Raw genomic sequence first — 19,040 nt, 5'->3', positions numbered from 1 at the left:
ATGATTTTCTCCCTAAAACAGATTCAGGAAAAATGCATAGAGCAGAACAGGCCTCTCTTCATGGTATTTGTAGACTTTACTAAAGCCTTCAATACAGTGCACAGAGAAACATTATGGAAGATCCTGAATAAAATTGGTTGCCCTGACCTGTTCATTGACCTGATCGCCTCCCTCCATAATGGCATCAAGGCTTCAGTAAGCATGAAGGGAGAACTATCTGACAACTTCGATGTGCTAAATGGAGTGAAAGTCAAGTCAAGTCATCCTCATTTATATAGCGCTTTTAACAATGTAGATTGTTTCAAAGCAGCTTTACAGAGATAAAGATATAAGTTAAGGTAACAGAGATTGGTTTGGTTTTATAGTGGCTCTTGAATAATGTTTTTTCCAGCTAAAGTTAGTTTTGATTGATTCACTTCCGTCTAAATGATCATTTGTTATTAAATTAGGGGCCGCTAAGACGACACCGTTCTCTCTAAACAGACTTTAAACGTGAACCTGTGATAGACGCTGATGGCGTTCACATGCGCATTAAGAATTGATTCTATAGTTATGTGCGTTTTAATATATGTGCGCAGGTTTGTAATTCCCTACAAACCATGCCTAAACAAACTACTTGTCTTGTCTATAAATTTTGATGCAGAATTTTATTTTATCTTATCACTTTGGGTAGGTACGCGAACCGAAAAATTCCACAAGGCTTTATCTGTAGAGTGGTATAGAGATCCTCCATAGGGAGAGGCTAGTTGGCACTTCAGCACTGCATTGTCATCGGATCCAGGCGAAAGTCCTTCATCAGATCTGGAAACGGCCTGGATCCAGCAGGCTGCGGGAAAACCTCGGGATAAACAAAGACACTAAAATTAGCGTAGATGCCATTCTTCTTATGATGTAACGAGTACATCAGGATTTAAAGTAGGCACTTAAAAAAGCTCAAAGAGGAGAAAACGAGCTCTAAAGATTGTGCAGTTCTCACCTGTCTCTGCTGCTGGGGGTGACAATATGGCTCATTTACATTTATTCATTTATTCATTCATTTACATCTCATTTAGATAAGCCATACCCAAAACCAGCAACAACACACAAAGACCAATATGCCATATACATATAACCCAAAACCAGCAACAACACACAAAGACCAATATGCCATATACATATAACGCAAAACCAGCAACAACACACAAAGACCAATATGCCATATACATGTAACGCAAAACCAGCAACAACACACAAAGATCAATATGCCATATACATGTAACGCAAAACCAGCAACAACACACAAAGACCAATATGCCATATACATGTAACGCAAAACCAGCAACAACACACAAAGACCAATATGCCATATACATGTAACGTAAAACCAGCAACAACACACAAAGACCAATATGCCATATACATGTAACGCAAAACCAGCAACAACACACAAAGACCAATATGCCATATACATGTAACGCAAAACCAGCAACAACACACAAAGACCAATATGCCATATACAAGTAACGCAAAACCAGCAACAACACACAAAGACCAATATGCCATATACATGTAACGCAAAACCAGCAACAACACACAAAGACCAATATGCCATATACATGTAACGCAAAACCAGCAACAACACACAAAGACCAATATGCCATATACATGTAACGCAAAACCAGCAACAACACACAAAGACCAATATGCCATATACATGTAACGCAAAACCAGCAACAACACACAAAGACCAATATGCCATATACATATAACGCAAAACCAGCAACAACACACAAAGACCAATATGCCATATACATATAACGCAAAACCAGCAACAACACACAAAGACCAATATGCCATATACATGTAACGCAAAACCAGCAACAACACACAAAGACCAATATGCCATATACATATAACGCAAAACCAGCAACAACACACAAAGACCAATATGCCATATACATATAACGCAAAACCAGCAACAACACACAAAGATCAATATGCCATATACATATAACGCAAAACCAGCAACAACACACAAAGACCAATATGCCATATACATATAACGCAAAACCAGCAACAACACACAAAGACCAATATGCCATATACATATAACGCAAAACCAGCAAATTGGCAGTTGTGATTGGGATGTTAGGCATGTCTTAGTCCATGGCCTTTCTAAACAATGGCCCAACACTTAGTTATTATATTTCACTTATAATTAGCCTATATTTCAAACAATGCATACCTTGCTTAGATGGCCCAGCAGTGTCAGTAGCAGGCCTTGGTACAGGGGGAACACTACCATCCTCTGCACCCTGCAGAATGGCAGGATGAATGCTCCTCAAATGGCGCATCATGGATGATGTATTGTTGCAGTAGGCTAGCTGCCGATCACAATACACACATCTCACTTTATTTGGGGTTTCCAAATGGAAATGCTCCCACACCACAGATGTACGGCATCTATTCTGTGGAGCCTCCATTTCTATCTATCTATCTATCTATCTATCTATCTATCTATCTATCTATCTATCTATCTATCTATCTATCTATCTATCTATCTATCTATCTATCTATCTATCTATCTATCTATCTATCTTATATGTAGCCTATCTATCTAATAATCTATTTGTATCTGTAATATATGTATCTATCTATTAATCTATCTATATATATATATATATTTCTATCAATGCATCTATTAATGTGTCACTATATGTACTCTGTGTGTCTCTAAGTCAATGTGTAAATGTAAATTAAATCCTAAATATAACTAAACAAATCGCACTATAAATGTCACTATATCACCAAAAATCCGCTATCTCAAAACCAAACTCCTCTCACAAAAACCCACGATATGAAAATGCGATGACAAAACTTTTATACTGTGTGATTGTGTGATTTGTTCCCGAACCGACCAATCAATGAAACCCTGATTCGGAGGAGCACTCCACCTGATGAAACACTTAAGGTGTTTCTCAATGTCAAGGATACTTCCTTGGTAGGATTGATCCTTCCAAGTCATTTCCTTCAGAGGCTAGGCGAGGCTCCTCTTTAGCATTCGGAGAACACGTAAATGGAACAGGCTACCAAGTGCACGTCGTTGCGTCATTACGTCACTGAAAAGGTCCGCTTTTCGGCGTTTTAAAAATGGAGAAGATATTTTTGATTTGGATGCTGTACAGCATTTTTGCTGATATGGAGATGGAGATGGAGTGGTATCGGCGTCAGGCTCGCAGGAGGAGAAAGTTTATTTGTCGCCACCTCTGCCGTCAAAGACGTGGGATGGTAAGTAACGTTAACGCTCCTATCATTAATTTAAAAAATAATTAAATCCATTATGTTATGGGTCAAATTGACCCGCACAGTTTAAACACACTTGACAGTCCTTATTTTGTCTGGTCAGCCCTCATAGAAATAAATAAATAAAGTAATTAAGTAAGGGATAATGTATAGCGAGGCGGTTGTTATAGAATAAACCCCGTGAATACAACCCCGCGAACTCCGGGACGCGGAGGGGTCTTGAATCAGCCTGAAGGGTTTGTATTCGATAACAACCGCCACGCTATACATTATCCCACTTATTACATGGCTACCTACCAAATAAATCAACAATTTGAAACAAATATTGATTTATAAAGGAGTTTATTGATTTAAAAACGATTATATCGCCTGAGTGAACAGAACTGCGTCTATAGCAACATTCTAGCTGTTAAAACGCATGCAATGGTAAAATATGGGTCAAATTGACCCGCACTGTTTAAACATACTTGACAGTCCTTATTTTGTCTTGTCAGCCCTCATAGAAATAAATAAATAAAGTAAGGGATAATGTATAGCGAGGCAATAAATCAAATTTATTGATTTAAATCAATAAAATCCCTTAATCAACATGTGCTTTCAATACATTCCTGTTGTCTCTCGACAACGTGCACTCATCACGCACAGAAGGCAGCGCAATACTGCTAATCTGCGTCCCATTCTCTTATCCACACACACACACCTCTCTCTCTTTCTATGTGTCTATGGAATTGTCAGTCAGCAGTCAATAAAGTTGACTTCATTCCTGCCTTTGCATCTCATTCTACTCTTAATATCTTGGGCTTGACTGAGACCTGGATCCGTCCAGAAGACTCAGCAACCCCTGCTGCTCTCTCTAACAACTTCTCTTTCTCCCACACCCCTCGCCAGTCTGGGAGGGGTGGGGGGACTGGTCTTCTCATTTCTAACAACTGGATATACTCAACTCTCTCTTCTCTATGCAATAACAACTCATTTGAATATCATGCTATTACACTTACAACTCCCATTAGGATCCAGATTGTAGTCATTTATCGCCCCCCAGGTCAACTGGGAAGCTTTGTTGATGAGCTGGATGTGCTGCTGTCCTCTTTCCCTGAGGATGGCACTCCACTTGTAGTCTTTGGCGATTTCAACATTCATCTAGAGAAGCCGTATGCTACAGATTTCATCTCTCTCCTAGCCTCATTCGATCTCAATCGGCTCATCACCACAGGTACTCACAAGTCAGGCAACCAACTGGACCTGGTTTACACACGCAACTGCATCACAGACAACATTTTGGTGAAACCTCTCCACGTTTCAGATCATTTCCTCATTACTTTCAATCTACAACTAACTATCCACACTCCACCAACCCCCCTACCAGTTACTTTCAGACGAAACCTGCCCTTACTTTCTCCTTCCCATCTTTCCTCTGCTGTGTCATCTTCACTTCCCTCACCCTCACAATTCTCATCTCGGGATGTGAATACCGCAACAGATACTTTATGCTACACTTTAACTTCTTCTTTAGACAATATCTGCCCTCTCTCCTCCAGGCCAGCACGCGCTACTCCCTCTAACCCCTGGTTATCTGAGGTTCTTCGTGAACACCGGACTAAACTCAGGGCAATGGAGAGGAAATGGCGCAAATCAAAAGACACGTCTGACCTGAGTATGTATCAATCTCTGCTCTCTTCCTTTTCTGCTGATGTTCACGCTGCAAAATCTTCATATTTCCACAGCAAGATCAACAGCGCCTCTAACACACGAACACTTTTCAAGACATTCAACTCTCTCCTCTGTCCACCTCCACCATCACCCACCTCCTCTTTAACTGCTGATGACTTTGCTAACTTCTTCACCAACAAAACAACTTCTATCAGCAGTCAGTTCTCAACTCCACACACACAGGAACCCAAACCATCCTCTCCCACTACCAGAAACCTTCTCTTTACCTTCTCTCCGGCTAACTGAGGAAGAAGTATCTAAACTTCTCCTCTCCAGTCATCCTACCACCTGCCCTCTAGACCCCATCCCCTCACACCTTCTACAAGCCATCTCTCCCACACTTCACCCAGCAATCACACACATCATCAACTCATCTCTCCACACTGGCATTTTCCCTACAGCATTCAAGCAGGCTCGGGTAACTCCACTGCTTAAAAAAACAACATTAGACACATCACTTTTAGAGAATTACAGACCTGTCTCTCTCCTACCATTCATTGCGAAAACACTTGAACGAGTTGCTTTCAACCAAGTATCATCTTTCCTGTCTCTGAACAACCAGCTGGATGTTAACCAATCTGGCTTCAAGAAAGGGCATTCAACCGAGACTGCACTACTGTCGGTCACAGAAGCCCTGCGGATCGCAAAAGCTGCTTCCAAATCATTAGTTCTCATTCTCCTAGACCTGTCTGCTGCCTTCGACACTGTGAATCATCAGATCCTTCTGTCCACCCTCTCATCACTGGGCATCAAAGGAACTTCCCTCCACTGGTTTGAGTCCTATCTCACAGGTAGGTCCTTCAGGGTTGCATGGAGAGGCGAGGTATCCAAAGCACATCGACTGACCACAGGGGTTCCCCAGGGTTCAGTTCTTGGACCGCTCCTCTTCTCCATCTACACCACATCATTGGGACCCATCATACAGGCACATGGTTTCTCTTACCATTGCTATGCTGATGACACCCAGCTCTACCTCTCATTTCAACCAGACGATCCCACAGTAGCTGCACGTATCTCTAGCTGTCTGGCGGACATCTCGGCATGGATGAAGGAACATCACCTGCAGGTCAACCTGGCAAAGACTGAGCTTCTCGTCCTCCCTGCCAAGCCGTCTCTACAGCAGGACTTCACTATCCAGTTAGAGTCATCCTCAATCACCCCATCAAGGTCGGTCAGACATCTTGGAGTAATCTTTGATGACCAGCTGACCTTCACAGACCACATTACAAAGACAGCTCGATCATGCAGGTTTGCAATGCACAACATCAGGAAGATCAGGCCTTTCCTAACTGAGCATGCAACACAACTTCTCGTCCAGGCCCTGGTTATTTCTAGGCTTGATTACTGCAATGCTCTTCTAGCTGGACTTCCATCATGTGCAACTAAACCCTTACAAATGATCCAGAATGCTGCTGCTCGTCTTGTCTTCAACGAGCCCAAAAGGGCTCACGTCACTCCTCTGTTCATCTCCCTGCATTGGCTACCACTCGCTGCTCGCATCAAGTTCAAGGCATTGACGCTTGCTTACAGATCTACCACTGGCTCAGCTCCCTCCTACTTTCACTCGCTCCTACGGGTCTACATCCCTACCAGAAGCCTACGATCGGTCAATGAGCGACGGCTCATGGTGCCATCACAGCGAGGTACTAAATCACTCTCCAGAACATTCTCATTCACGGTTCCATGCTGGTGGAATGATCTCCCCACCCTCGTCCGTAATGCAGAATCCCTGACAGCATTCAAAACACAACTGAAAACTCATCTCTTCCGTGAGTACTTAACATAAAACATTTAAAAAAATAAACTTTTTCTTGAAATCTTCGCTTGTCTGGTTTATGCTACTCTGAGCAATGTTTGAACTTTGTATTCTGAGCACTTCTTGCGTTGTTTTTGCCTCTCCACGATGACTCGCTTGGTTTAATCCTCAAATGTAAGTCGCATTGGATAAAAGCATCTGCTAAATGACTAAATGTGAAATGTAAATGTAAAATAACTTATGATGTTCGTCAAGTTCAAAAATGGTTCAAATTTGATAATACATGAGGGTTTATCGATATGGTCGGACCCTCTGAAATGTGTGAAATGGCATTCCAAGGTCAGATTTGAGGAACCCTGCTCTAAAACGTCACAAGGGTTTGGTGGGGGGTAATTGAGAAAGGATGAGGCAAAGTCACGTGACTGCGCTATTACACTGCTCACGCGATAAATCCTGCCTCCATTCCGCATCCGTACATCAGACTGAATGAATAAATATAATCGTGTTAATGGGAAGAATAATTAAAAAGTAAGTCATCAACTCACCCACATATAGTCAAAACCTAACCTGACATGAAAACCCGAGCAGTGAGGGGTTTTAGTGAGCTTGGAGAAATGAAAGGTACATCTCTGTGTCTGTGAGCATCATGACACCTGCAGTCAGACCCGTTTTGAACCCGGGATTTCTGTGAACTAACATTAACCAATTAACCTTATTGTAAAGAGTTACTAATAATTCAAACAACAACATTTACAAACCTAGCACCTAAACTTTAACAAATAAATGAATCTGCCAATCTAAATCTAAAAGAACATGAATTTATATTGAATTAAAACAAAAAAAACGTTTCAGAAAACGTTTCAGAAAACCACTGCACAAATGAACACCACATTCTGATGTTGTCACGTATGCGGTCATGAAGACGATTCAAGTAACATACTTTATTAAACATCCAAAAGACTCAAAAAACTCAAACCCCGTAAGAACCAAAAGAGAACTGAACAGAACCAGGGCTATAAATACACAGGAGACAACAAGAGAACTCAGTTAGACACAGGTGGCGATAATCAGTAACTGAGAAACTAGATCAGCCTACAATGGTTATCTTTACATGCACACCTTTTATTTTATTCACTATTAATTCTTTCTGATTGATGAATCTGAATGTAGTGTTTACATGAACACTAAATAAAGTGATCGGGTTGATGTGTACATTTATATGTCACAAGCTTCTTATCAGAATTGATTTTTTGACATGTGCAAACTGCACGAATATACAGAGTTTACTGCTGTTACTGCCATAGTCATAGTCACTGCATACTATTCTCCTACATTGCTTATTTTCTTTGATTTAAAGAGCAGATTTAAATGTATCTATTTCTCATACATGAAGATGCAACAATGGAGAACAAGCTATTGGGGGTTTTGAGACCCAGAACCCAGCTAAATAAGCAAGTTGAACTTCAGCTATAGTTTGAGCCCCTTTATTAATATGCCTGGAGGTGGTGAATAATAATAAAAATGATCAAATTCACTCAGTATTCCATGATCTAATTCACTACTATCTCAATTACAATTAAATACAAATGAACTGTATTCAGTTGTGTAGGCACTAAAACAGTCCGATACTTTATAGTAAAACTCATTTTTATGTAAAAATAATGAAGATTTCAGTGCCACCCAGACTGGTTGCTGGGGTGGCACAGGTCGCACATAAGAACCACATACATTTTGGTGTATAGTATTCTAACAAAAGGAAAAAGCATTTGTTTTGCCAGCAGCAGAGTTAATCAAATGCAAAAAAATACTATTAAAACATATCCTATTTGAGCCTGGTGTGTTGTAGATTGCACTAAAATGACAAATGTTGATCAAATAACTTAAATGGAAAGAAAGAAATATTGTCAAATTATTTTTACTAATTCTGCCCACCATTCCTCAGATAGTTTAGCTTTAGTACAAACAACTTATTATTTGTATTTACACTATATTAACAGCATCAATCACTATTTGCAATTAGAAGAAACAATATACTATTTGTTGCTATTTATACCTACAAACAGTATTTAAAACTATTTACACTCTGTATAAACAGAATGTCCCTTTCTTTACACATAGCGTAAATAGCTGCTTGCTTATTGAAATTAGTGGACATATGCTTGTAAAGCATTATAACTTTTTCAGTTGCTTATAAACATATAAGTAGATTATATAATAAGTCTCACTACACTGCATTCAGCACAAACCGGACTACAACAATATGTGAGCAACATGTATGTGCATTTTTTTGTATTTTTGAGAGAATAATTTTTGACTTAAAAATGTTAATTCATTCTTTGCAAGAAAAATAATCCTGCCCACTCATTCACATAAAACAATATATTGATTTAAATTTTGTAAGACACTTTTTGTTTAGAAAGACCATCTGCACGGAGGCATGAATGTTTATGAATATAGATGTGATTCAGACCTGAGGAGATAAACACCCTCCCCTAAATAGCTTTTCAGTGAGGAATGTGACAAGAGGGAACTACAAGAAAGAAAGGTCAAAATAAATATCTATATTCTTGTTTGTAGTTTATTTAGAATATAGTTAACAATATAATCCAAATAAGTCAATGAGGTTCAATGTTGTTTGGAACCCACTGACTTTCAAAGTATCATCTTTCGTGTTCCGCTGAAGAAAAGTAATCATCCAGGTTTGGAATTACATCATATGAGGATGAGTGATTATGGAATTGTCCTTTTTGAGTGAACTATTCCTGTAATATCTGAACTCCAAAAGCAGTAACCCCATCATTTACCTTTTATTTTGTGCAGCTTGAATGAGTTTGACCACAAGTTCTTCGCCATCACTAGTGCTGAAACAATCAACATGGACCCTCAGCACAAACTTCTGTTGCAGTGCACCTACAGGGCCCTAGAGGATGCTGGGATACCAATGGAGAAGGCCAGTGGAACGCGAACAGGAGTATTTTTGGGTAACATATGAGCTAAATAAAAAAAGTAACTTTGAAAAAGTATATTCACTAACTGCATGGGAAGAACTTTCTGTACTGCACTGTAAAAGGGATACAGTAAGTGGCTATGGATAAAAGCATATCGCCAGCTAACATGTCTGACATGTTTTTTGTTTGCTTGTTTTTCAGGACTAATGAACAAAGACTTTGAGCTGGCAAATGTGAGGATTAATCCCAAATACATAGACCACACCAATGGCACTGGTGTCGCTATGAGCATTGCTGCCAACCGGATCTCATACATATTCAACTTCACTGGCCCCTCACTGTCCATAGACTGTGCCTGCTCCTCATCCCTCGTCACCCTTCACTTAGCTTGTCAAGCCATAAAACAAGGTAGTCTTCAAAAAGACTATGTGTATGTAAACCCCATGGATCAACTTATTTGCACATTTTCTGATTGTACATATACTGTATTTTGTATGTGTAATAGTATACAGTACTGTGCAAAATACATTAGATGCTTCAGGTTTCATGTATGTTCTGCTTTAGAGTGCCATTAGAAATAATAAATGTAGAATTTCAAACATTCCTTTTGCAATTACTGTAATATTAAAAAATAGTCCTACAGCAGATGGTATGACCAACACAGAAACAGAAGCAATTGAGACTAAAGGCTAAATCCATAGCAGAACCGTGGCAACATCTTCAAGATGCATGTAACAACAAATGCATATAACATCAATCTGACCAGGCGTATCTGGAAAATAAATTCTGTGAAAATATTTTTCAGTAGACGTATTTGTCTCCGTCAATTAATTTGAAACAATCTGGTTAAATGTTGATGAAGCATCAAGCTATAGCTCCTTGGTCCTAAATTTTATTGAATTCATCAAACAAATGATTGGCCATTAGGCTGCCCCATCCCCCTAAGTTCTGTGTTCATCTGTATTCCACTCAACAGGAGACTGTGATATGGCCTTGTGTGGTGGTGTGACCTGTATATTGGAGCCGACCATTTTTGTGACTCTCTCCAAAGCAAAAATGATCTCCTCTGATGGAACGAGTAAACCCTTCAGCAGCAAAGCAAATGGATATGGCAGAGGTGAAGGATGCGGGGTCGTTCTATTAAAGCCTCTGAAAAAAGTAAATAAAAACATTGTCTCATATAAACAGCACTATGACAGCAATGTAACTGCTGATAAACTACTGCAATAAACACCCATTTGTTGTCTGTATTTTGACAGGCTTTTAAAGACCACGATCATATTTGGGGTATCTGGGACTCCATTTGGAGATCCAATAGAAGCAGGTAGCATCTCAAAAGTCATTGCAAAAGCAAGATCTCAAAAGTCAGGGCCACTCATCATTGGTTCTGTTAAAAGTAATATTGGACACACAGAATCTGCTGCAGGTGCTGCAGGGCTCATAAAAGTTCTATTGATGATGCAGAATGAAACCATTGTGCCATCATTGTTCTATTCCATGGAAAACTCCAGCATAGACGCTGAATCTCTCAATATCAAAATCCCCACCACTGCAGAAAAATGGATCAGTGACTGCAGAGCAGGGAGGTCAGCAGGAATCAATAACTTTGGGTTTGGTGGAACAAATGCGCATGCAATTGTCAGACAATATGTGCAGTCAAAAAAGCCAAAAGCTCAGCTGACAAGCAAATCCCATCAGTATTTTGTGCTCTCTGCAGCCTCCGAAAAATCAATGAAAAATATTATTGAAGATACAGCAGAACAGATCAGTGCAGGGAAAATATCAGATCTACAGTCTTTACTGTACACATCCGCATGTAGAAGAAGTCACTTGAAACACAAGTACAGGAAAGTATTTCAAACATCATCATTGGCAGATCTGCAAGAGAAACTTACTGCTGCTGTGGAGAAAAGGCTTGTACAGTCAAAGACGGACTCCAAGCTAGTTTTTGTGTTTTGTGGCAATGGTGTTACATATCAGGGTATGAGCAAGCAGCTGCTGAAACAAGAGCCAGTTTTCAGAGAGGAAATCGTGAAGATTGAAACTCTGTTGCAAAGCTATAAAAGTTTGAATCTAATAGAGATGCTGGAAAGTGAAACTAAGAAAAGTACAGAGTCCTCTGATCCAAAGATTGTCCAGCCTCTTCTGTTTGCTATTCAGGTTGCTGTTGTCAAACTTCTGAAACACTGGGGCATTAGTCCTGATGCTGTTTTGGGGCACTCTATTGGAGAAGTCGCTGCAGCTCATTGTTCTGGTTTGCTGTCACTTGAAGATGCAGTGAAAGTCATCCACTGTCGAAGTTCTTTGCAAAGCACTGTGACAGGAGGGAAGATGCTGGCAGTCAGTAATATGGCTGTTTCTGAAATCTTGATAATTCTTCCATCTTATTCAGGAAGGATTTGTCTGGCTGCCTATAACTGTCAGGATACAGGCAAGGAGACAGGGGTAAGTGAATCCAAACACAGCTTTATTGAACGTGACACAAGTGCATAGGTGAGTATTCTCAGAGTTCAGGTGCAGATGCGGTGAGGGTCTCTAAGTGCGGGGCAGATAACAGGTGAGCAGGCCCTCTTCAGGTTAATTGGATGTCAAGCGGTCACAGATCATTCATACTTGTCTTTTCTCTTTCAGGTGTCGTCGTGGATGAGACAACTCGGCGTGAACACAGGGACTCAGGAAAATACAGGATTCTAGGGAACAGGGATCCAGACAGGAAACGCAGGAAACCAGGACTCGGGTAGGATGTCTGAAGACAGTGGAACAGGAATGCAGAGGTCAGTAATACACAGGTGAGTATACGTTACTTGGTCGGCGATGACGAGGAGATAGACTTTGGTAGACAGCGGGAAATGGTCTGTTCCTGTTGGAGGCTTGACGGTGAATGAAGCTGTGGTGAGTGTTTTTATTCAGAGGCTTCTTGATTGTGAACAGGTCCAGGTGATTAGAATTCTGGTGAGAGTGATCGTTGTGTTGTGAAGGATGTGGTGTCTGATTGGTTCCTGACAATAACAGCCCTCAGTCATGCACCCTCTCAGGAGATGCAGATGACATTGACAGGCTGCAACAGAATTTGAGCAAATCAGCCAGTGGAAAAGATTTGTTCCTTCGCATTTTAGATGTACCTGCAGCATACCACAGTCACAAGATGGATCCCATTTTATCCAAAGTGAAACAGAGTATAGGCTCATTGCAGGCACATCATTTGGAGACAGAATTGTTCTCAACAGTGACAGGTGTTAGTTTGTGTTCCTCAGATTTTCTTACTGGTGAATATTGGGCAAAGAATATCAGAGATCCTGTTGAATTTGAACAAGCTGTAAAGTCTGCAGCTAAAAACAAAAGGAGTGTGATATTTGTTGAAATTGCTCCAAGAAGATCTTTGCAGAGGTACATCACTGAGACTCTGGGAAATGACTTCACTGTGATTCCCTCAGTGCAGCCTGATAAAGATCATGAGACAATGCTTGCTGTTGTTTCCAAACTGTTTGAGCTTGGGATCAAAGTGGACTGGGAAACATTCTACAAAGGTTATTAGACTGAACCAATTCCCTTCCCACGATACCAGTTTGATGATGTGAAGAGAGATGTTTTCGCTTCTAATTCACAGTTGATCAGTCCCACTGGCAACCATCCAGTAGTTACACAAATGGGTACAGAGAGTTCAGTGTTCAGCTGTGATTTATCCTCTGAATCAGTGGCCTTCCTGCAGGACCACAAGCACAGTGGGGTCGCCATCATTCCTGGGGCGTTTTATGCAGAGTTGGGTTTGGCAACTTACATGGCATATGCAAAACCTAAGGTTCCACTAAGTTCTCTGCAGCTCAGCATAACATTCCAGAGTCCATTCGTTTTCACCCAGAATGCCCCAGATATAAAATTACATCTGGATCCATTAGACCATTTGGCTGATAACACATGTAACTTCAAAATACAGTCTACATCTGCAGTCTATGCATTTGGCACAGTAGACGCAATACCAGGTAGAAGTGCTGAAGAGCACTTCATTTCATTAGACTGTATTTCCAAAAGATGCACATTCCACATGACTACTGAAGAACTCTACAAGCATCTAAGTCAAACAGGATTTGAGTATGGGTCTGTCTTCAGAAATAATGCAGATGTTTATTGTGGGGAAGAATTTAGAGAAGCCATATCTGTTGTGAAGGTACCAAAAGAATTACTGCCTCAATTACATGACTATCACCTTCACCCCGTGGTCTTGGATTATGTCATGCAACTTGTTCCTGCAACTATAGGGCATGACCTATCAGCAAGACCTCAATTTCCTGCACAAATAGGAAGCCTGACTGTATTTGAACCATTGCAAGAGGAGATGATTGTATATCTGAGAGCTGTACATGTGGGAGAAGATGATGTTGACATTTGTGGCTGCTTAGCCAACAAACAGGGTAGGGTGTTAGTTGAACTCAGGCATGTGAAAATCAGAATGCTAGGAAGTCGTTTCCAAGTAGTCAAGGAGTACTTCTTCCACAACAATTTCAGTATCATCTCTGAAGTTGCCACGTTTGATACACGATTAAGGCACTGATCTTTTCTGACAAGGTAGGGATTTCTGAAGCTTTGCAACAGTACTTGGACCCAACATCTAGATATGTTTCTTCTTCAAATGGTAACATACTGTTAGAAGATGGAGTTGAACTTCTTTTGTCAAAACTGAACATTTCAAGTGTAATGAAAAACTTCCAGGAAATTTTGTTCATGTGGGGTGATGCAGACCTAACCTCTCTCAAATCAGAGAAGGTCTTGGACAGTATGGCAGGGTGTTGTGAGATTTTCAGAAAACTTGTCAGATATCTCAGGGCACTTAATTTCCCAGGTGATATCCGAGTATTAACCTATCGGTCGTCTGAGACCATAGTGGACTATATCAACCCTGGGTTTGTTCTGTCAGGGATGACAAGAGCATGTGCAGCTGAGTTGCCAGAACTTTCCTTCCAGCTGGTTGACATGGGCTCTGCTACTTTTGAAGATATTCAAGCTTTGGTTCAGGTCCTCAGATCATACCCCTGTAACAAATATCCAGAGCTAATAGTGAAGGAGGGCAAAATTCTCAATCCTGAAATCACCCACACACCTTATCCAACCACGGCAATCTCTTCAAGAAACCTCCACATGTTGGGTGAAGAAGTCTACATCCTGCAGACATCTGACCAATATATAATGACAAATTTTTCAGCAACTCAAATGGATAATTCCATTGAACTGATTCAAGGAAAAAATATTGAGCTTCATCTCAATAAAATTTGTGTTCATTCATCAGATTACTTTCCAGTCAGTATTTCTGACCTGAATTATGGTCAGACATTGTATTGGAACAAGCACACAAATGAAAATCATAAGCTCTTAGCCCTTGACTTCAGTGGCACTGTCACATCTGTGGGTAAAGATGTCAGCAAATTTAAAGTTGGTGATCACGTTGTGTCTTGTTACCCTGTGGCTGCCAACACTAAAGTAGTTCTCCCAGCAGCTGTTTGCTGCAAAGCAAAAAGGCTTTCATTCCTGAATGACATACCCTGTGTCTCTTATATGGTACTGGCTTGGGAGATCCTGCATGAGGCTTTACCCAAAGCTAAACAGCAAAGGAAAATGGGCATTTTCTCCACTGTTCATGACTCAGCTTTGATGAATGTGTTAACTGCTATTGCAAACAGATCAGGTTGGATTGTCAGAGTGAGCACACAGGCTGACCGGCTACCTTGTGATTTTAGTGAGGTGGTGGGAGGTGTTCTTCTACCCCCTTATAATGTAGAGACCGTTGAAATAGCTAGCAGTGTTAGAGGCATCAAAGACATTGTTCTTGTCTATGACAACCAGACAGAATTTCCATTCAATAATACAACATTCCGAGGTACAAATGTGGAAGTCCGCTTCCATCCCCTCCTCATGTCCCAGATAATGCAAAAAGGGTCTCTGCAAATGCAAATGCCACAAATCTACCGTTGGCTGAAATCCATGCATTTTGACAGAAAGTCCTTTTCTTTGGACACGACAGCTGTTCAAAGAATGAAATCTCAAGACATTGATCTTCTGTCTGCAAAAGAATCTGAATCATACTTTAGATACCAGATCCTACCCATTATCATCCTGAACAGTGAAGCCAAGAACCAGCTGTCTGATATTCCAGTAATGCCAAAACACAGTCTATTCAAGAAAAATTCAGTCTATATTGTCACAGGTGGTCTAACAGGGTTGGGCTTCGAGACAGTAAAGTTCATTGCTCAGAAAGGAGGAGGAAACATTGTCATTCTGTCTAGGAGTAATCCAAACCCTCAGATGCAACAAGAGTTAAGTCAGTTCAGTAGCAATTGGGGTTCTGTCATTAAGTCTCTGCCATGTGATGTTTCTGTATCTGAGCAAGTGGACCAGACAATTGTTAATATTGGAAAGCTATTTCCATCCAGTCCCATCAAAGGGGTATTTCACAGTGCGGTTGTCCTGCATGATGGGCTGATTGAACATCTTGACAAATCTCTTTATGAGAAAGTTATGAGGCCAAAAGTAAATGGAGTGATTAACCTTCACCGTGCTACCATACAGTTTAATCTGGATTACTTTGTGTGTTATTCCTCCATCTCGGCCTTCATTGGCAATGCCTCACAAACTAATTATGCTGCGGCTAATACATTCATGGACACTTTCTGTCAGTACCGCAGAAACATTGGGCTTTCTGGACAGTCCATTAATTGGGGAGCTTTGAATCTTGGTCTTCTGTTGAACAAAGGCCATTTACAAAGATTTCTGGAGGCAAAGGGAATCATGCTTTTGGAGATTCCAGAAATCTATGAAAGTCTTGAGCAGTGCCTCTTGATCAACAAACCTCAACAGGTTGTATGCAAATTCAATTTTAAAAAAAGCTGGAATAACATTCTCAGTCAGAACAAATCACTGAATGTACGCTTGTTCAAAATAGCACATGAAGCTATTAGTAAAGCTGGAGTGAATTTATCTAGACCTGAACAACCCAAGAAATCATCCTCACCTCGTGATTATCTGAGGTTCATGATTAGCGAAACGACTGGTGTTGAGATGGATGAGCTGAATGATGATGTTCATCTTTTCCATTTAGGAATTGACTCAATGTTAGCCATGACTCTGCAGAATCTTATCTTCAATGATAGAGGTGTGAATGTCCCTCTAGTGACTCTGCTGGATCCAAATAGCACACTGGCAACTCTCACTAAAATCCTGGACGAGAACTGTGTTGATGAATATCAGAGTGAAGATGAGAGCAATTCCACATACTTATGATTTGTATTTTGTATTTCTCTAAAGCAGTCTTGTCGTAGCCTTAAAACAAGGACTTTCTTGGAAATTCATGACATTTTGATGTGAAATGGGGTATAGTTAGTAATATAGTACTAAAATAATGCAATTAACTCAAGTTCATCTAGATTAATACAAGGCAGATATTCCAATATGACTACATTTCACTAAATTTCCCTCCAGTCTATTGAAATATTGACTAGAGAGGAACTCTAACTACTCTGTTTTAATACAAATCAGACTGTGGACATAACATTGTTTTAATTTAGGTTTTGTATTAGATCACACTAGGTTAGAAACACACATTCAGCACTTCACTTCAATTTGTAAATTGCTCTCTGTATCTATTTTAATGAACTTGAAATAAGAGCTGTGTGAGTAGCACATACTGACAAGCTGATGATAATTAAGATGATGATTATTTAGTTTTATTATTATTATTATTTTGTCTAGATAAAGAGATCATGAGAAACCTATTTTTAAGGTCAGAGGTAACCGCAAATATTAAATGAAATCATTGAAAGTATGAAATAAATTTAAATTAATTAATCGATCCAAACAATAGTGAGATGTATAGTAATTTCCAATACATTATGGTTTGTATGCTGAATGATGTTTAAAATTTTGTCTACAATGACAATTGTAAAAAATGTTAATGGATTATTCAGTGCTTGTCCTTATGTATCAATTGAGACTTTCTGTAGTATATACCATCATAATATTTTACAAAGCAAATGTTGAATCAGTAGCACAAAACGAGATGTCGATGTGATACAATGATTTATCAGGAAAACTACAATGAAAGTAATAACCGAGTAATAAACAGTTAAGTACTATTGTGATCAGGAATTGGATGTGACTGTATGTAGTATATGATGTGTGGGTATAAATGCAGCAACCTTGTTACCCAAGGCACATATCTGAGAAATAAAGAAATGTAATGTAGAAAGTCATCTCTTTTTATTTACATTATATTTAAGATTTTTATTTATTACACAGCTTTTTTGTATACCTAGTTCTGATTAGCCATTGCATTCTGATTTTAGATATTTTTATACAATTATGCTAAACTGTTTAATTGTCTGCTGTTTTAGGGGCTGTTTATACAACTCCGTTTTCAATTAAAAACAGAAGACTTTTTATGCATTTTAGCTGTTCATTTACACTACAAAGGCGTTATAGTCGTCTGAAAACACAAACTTTTGAAAACAGGTTTCAAAGTGCAAGTTTTTGAAAATGATACCGTTATTGTCTCAGTGTAAACTACAAAAAAGTGAATCCATGAAAACTGTGATGGCGTGTTATGTGTTTAGTGTATAGGTGTAAGTAGTCCACTGAGGCGAGTTGCAGAAGAACCCATGTGCAGTTTATTAACTCTAAACATGAACAAAATACAAAATAAACAAAGACTTGGCTTGACTTGGTACAAAACCATAACTTTAATGTGGACAAGAAACTCACCATGGCATGGGTCGTCCAGGCCTAGGAAGTTGCAAAAATAAAACTTTTTGTCTTACCTAATGTTAGTAACCTTCTCCTTTGTAGTGCATACAATCCTCCTTGCCAAGAAAGTTAAATCCATGCTATTCCTCTCTCGCCAAGAGCTTGCTTAATCCACTCATTATTCCAGGTGCAAAAGACCACTTGATGTGACAGTGACGGATGACAAATGCGATTTTACAGTTTTATTTTTTTGTATCTCGACTCGAGTCAACTCACATAATAACTATAATAATGATTATTGTTCAATGCCATGGCCGCTGACGTTAGCATTACTTATTTGTGTAAGACTGGAACAACTGTAAGAACTAAGAGAGGTCTATTCTCTGAGAAAACAAAGGAAATTACCATTTGGACCCCCTCTTGTCCACCATTCGAGACGCAAGTCTCACTTCAGAATCATTCTAATCTACAACTCTTTCCCTCGACCCCCACTCCCTCCCACTCTTGGTGAGATTACCCAAACTCACACAAGAATCTAATGGTTTTAATGTGAACAATTATCATACAGTTGTATACATGTTTGGTATCATTTTCAAGGTCTCAGTGCGACTGGTACA

General features: G+C 39.8%; 1 protein-coding gene across 1 annotated transcript; it reads left to right on the top strand.

Annotated features, from left to right (window-relative positions):
- fasn2 (fatty acid synthase 2) lies at positions 1-16,965 on the top strand. Its single transcript, XM_077209585.1, is given in 6 exon segments — positions 1-254; positions 9,569-9,729; positions 9,898-10,104; positions 10,673-12,109; positions 12,702-14,228; positions 14,231-16,965. Coding segments are annotated over 6 exon segments (6,321 nt in total).
- Positions 16,966-19,040: the final 2,075 nt, after the last annotated feature.

The sequence above is a fragment of the Siphateles boraxobius genome, unplaced genomic scaffold (assembly GCF_051911475.1).
Source record: "Siphateles boraxobius isolate OS27281-9 unplaced genomic scaffold, OSU_SipBor_1 61, whole genome shotgun sequence".
In the NCBI taxonomy this organism is placed as follows: domain Eukaryota; kingdom Metazoa; phylum Chordata; class Actinopteri; order Cypriniformes; family Leuciscidae; genus Siphateles; species Siphateles boraxobius.
The sequence above is the reverse complement of the archived record's forward strand: the minus strand, read 5'-3'. Positions and strand labels throughout refer to the sequence as shown.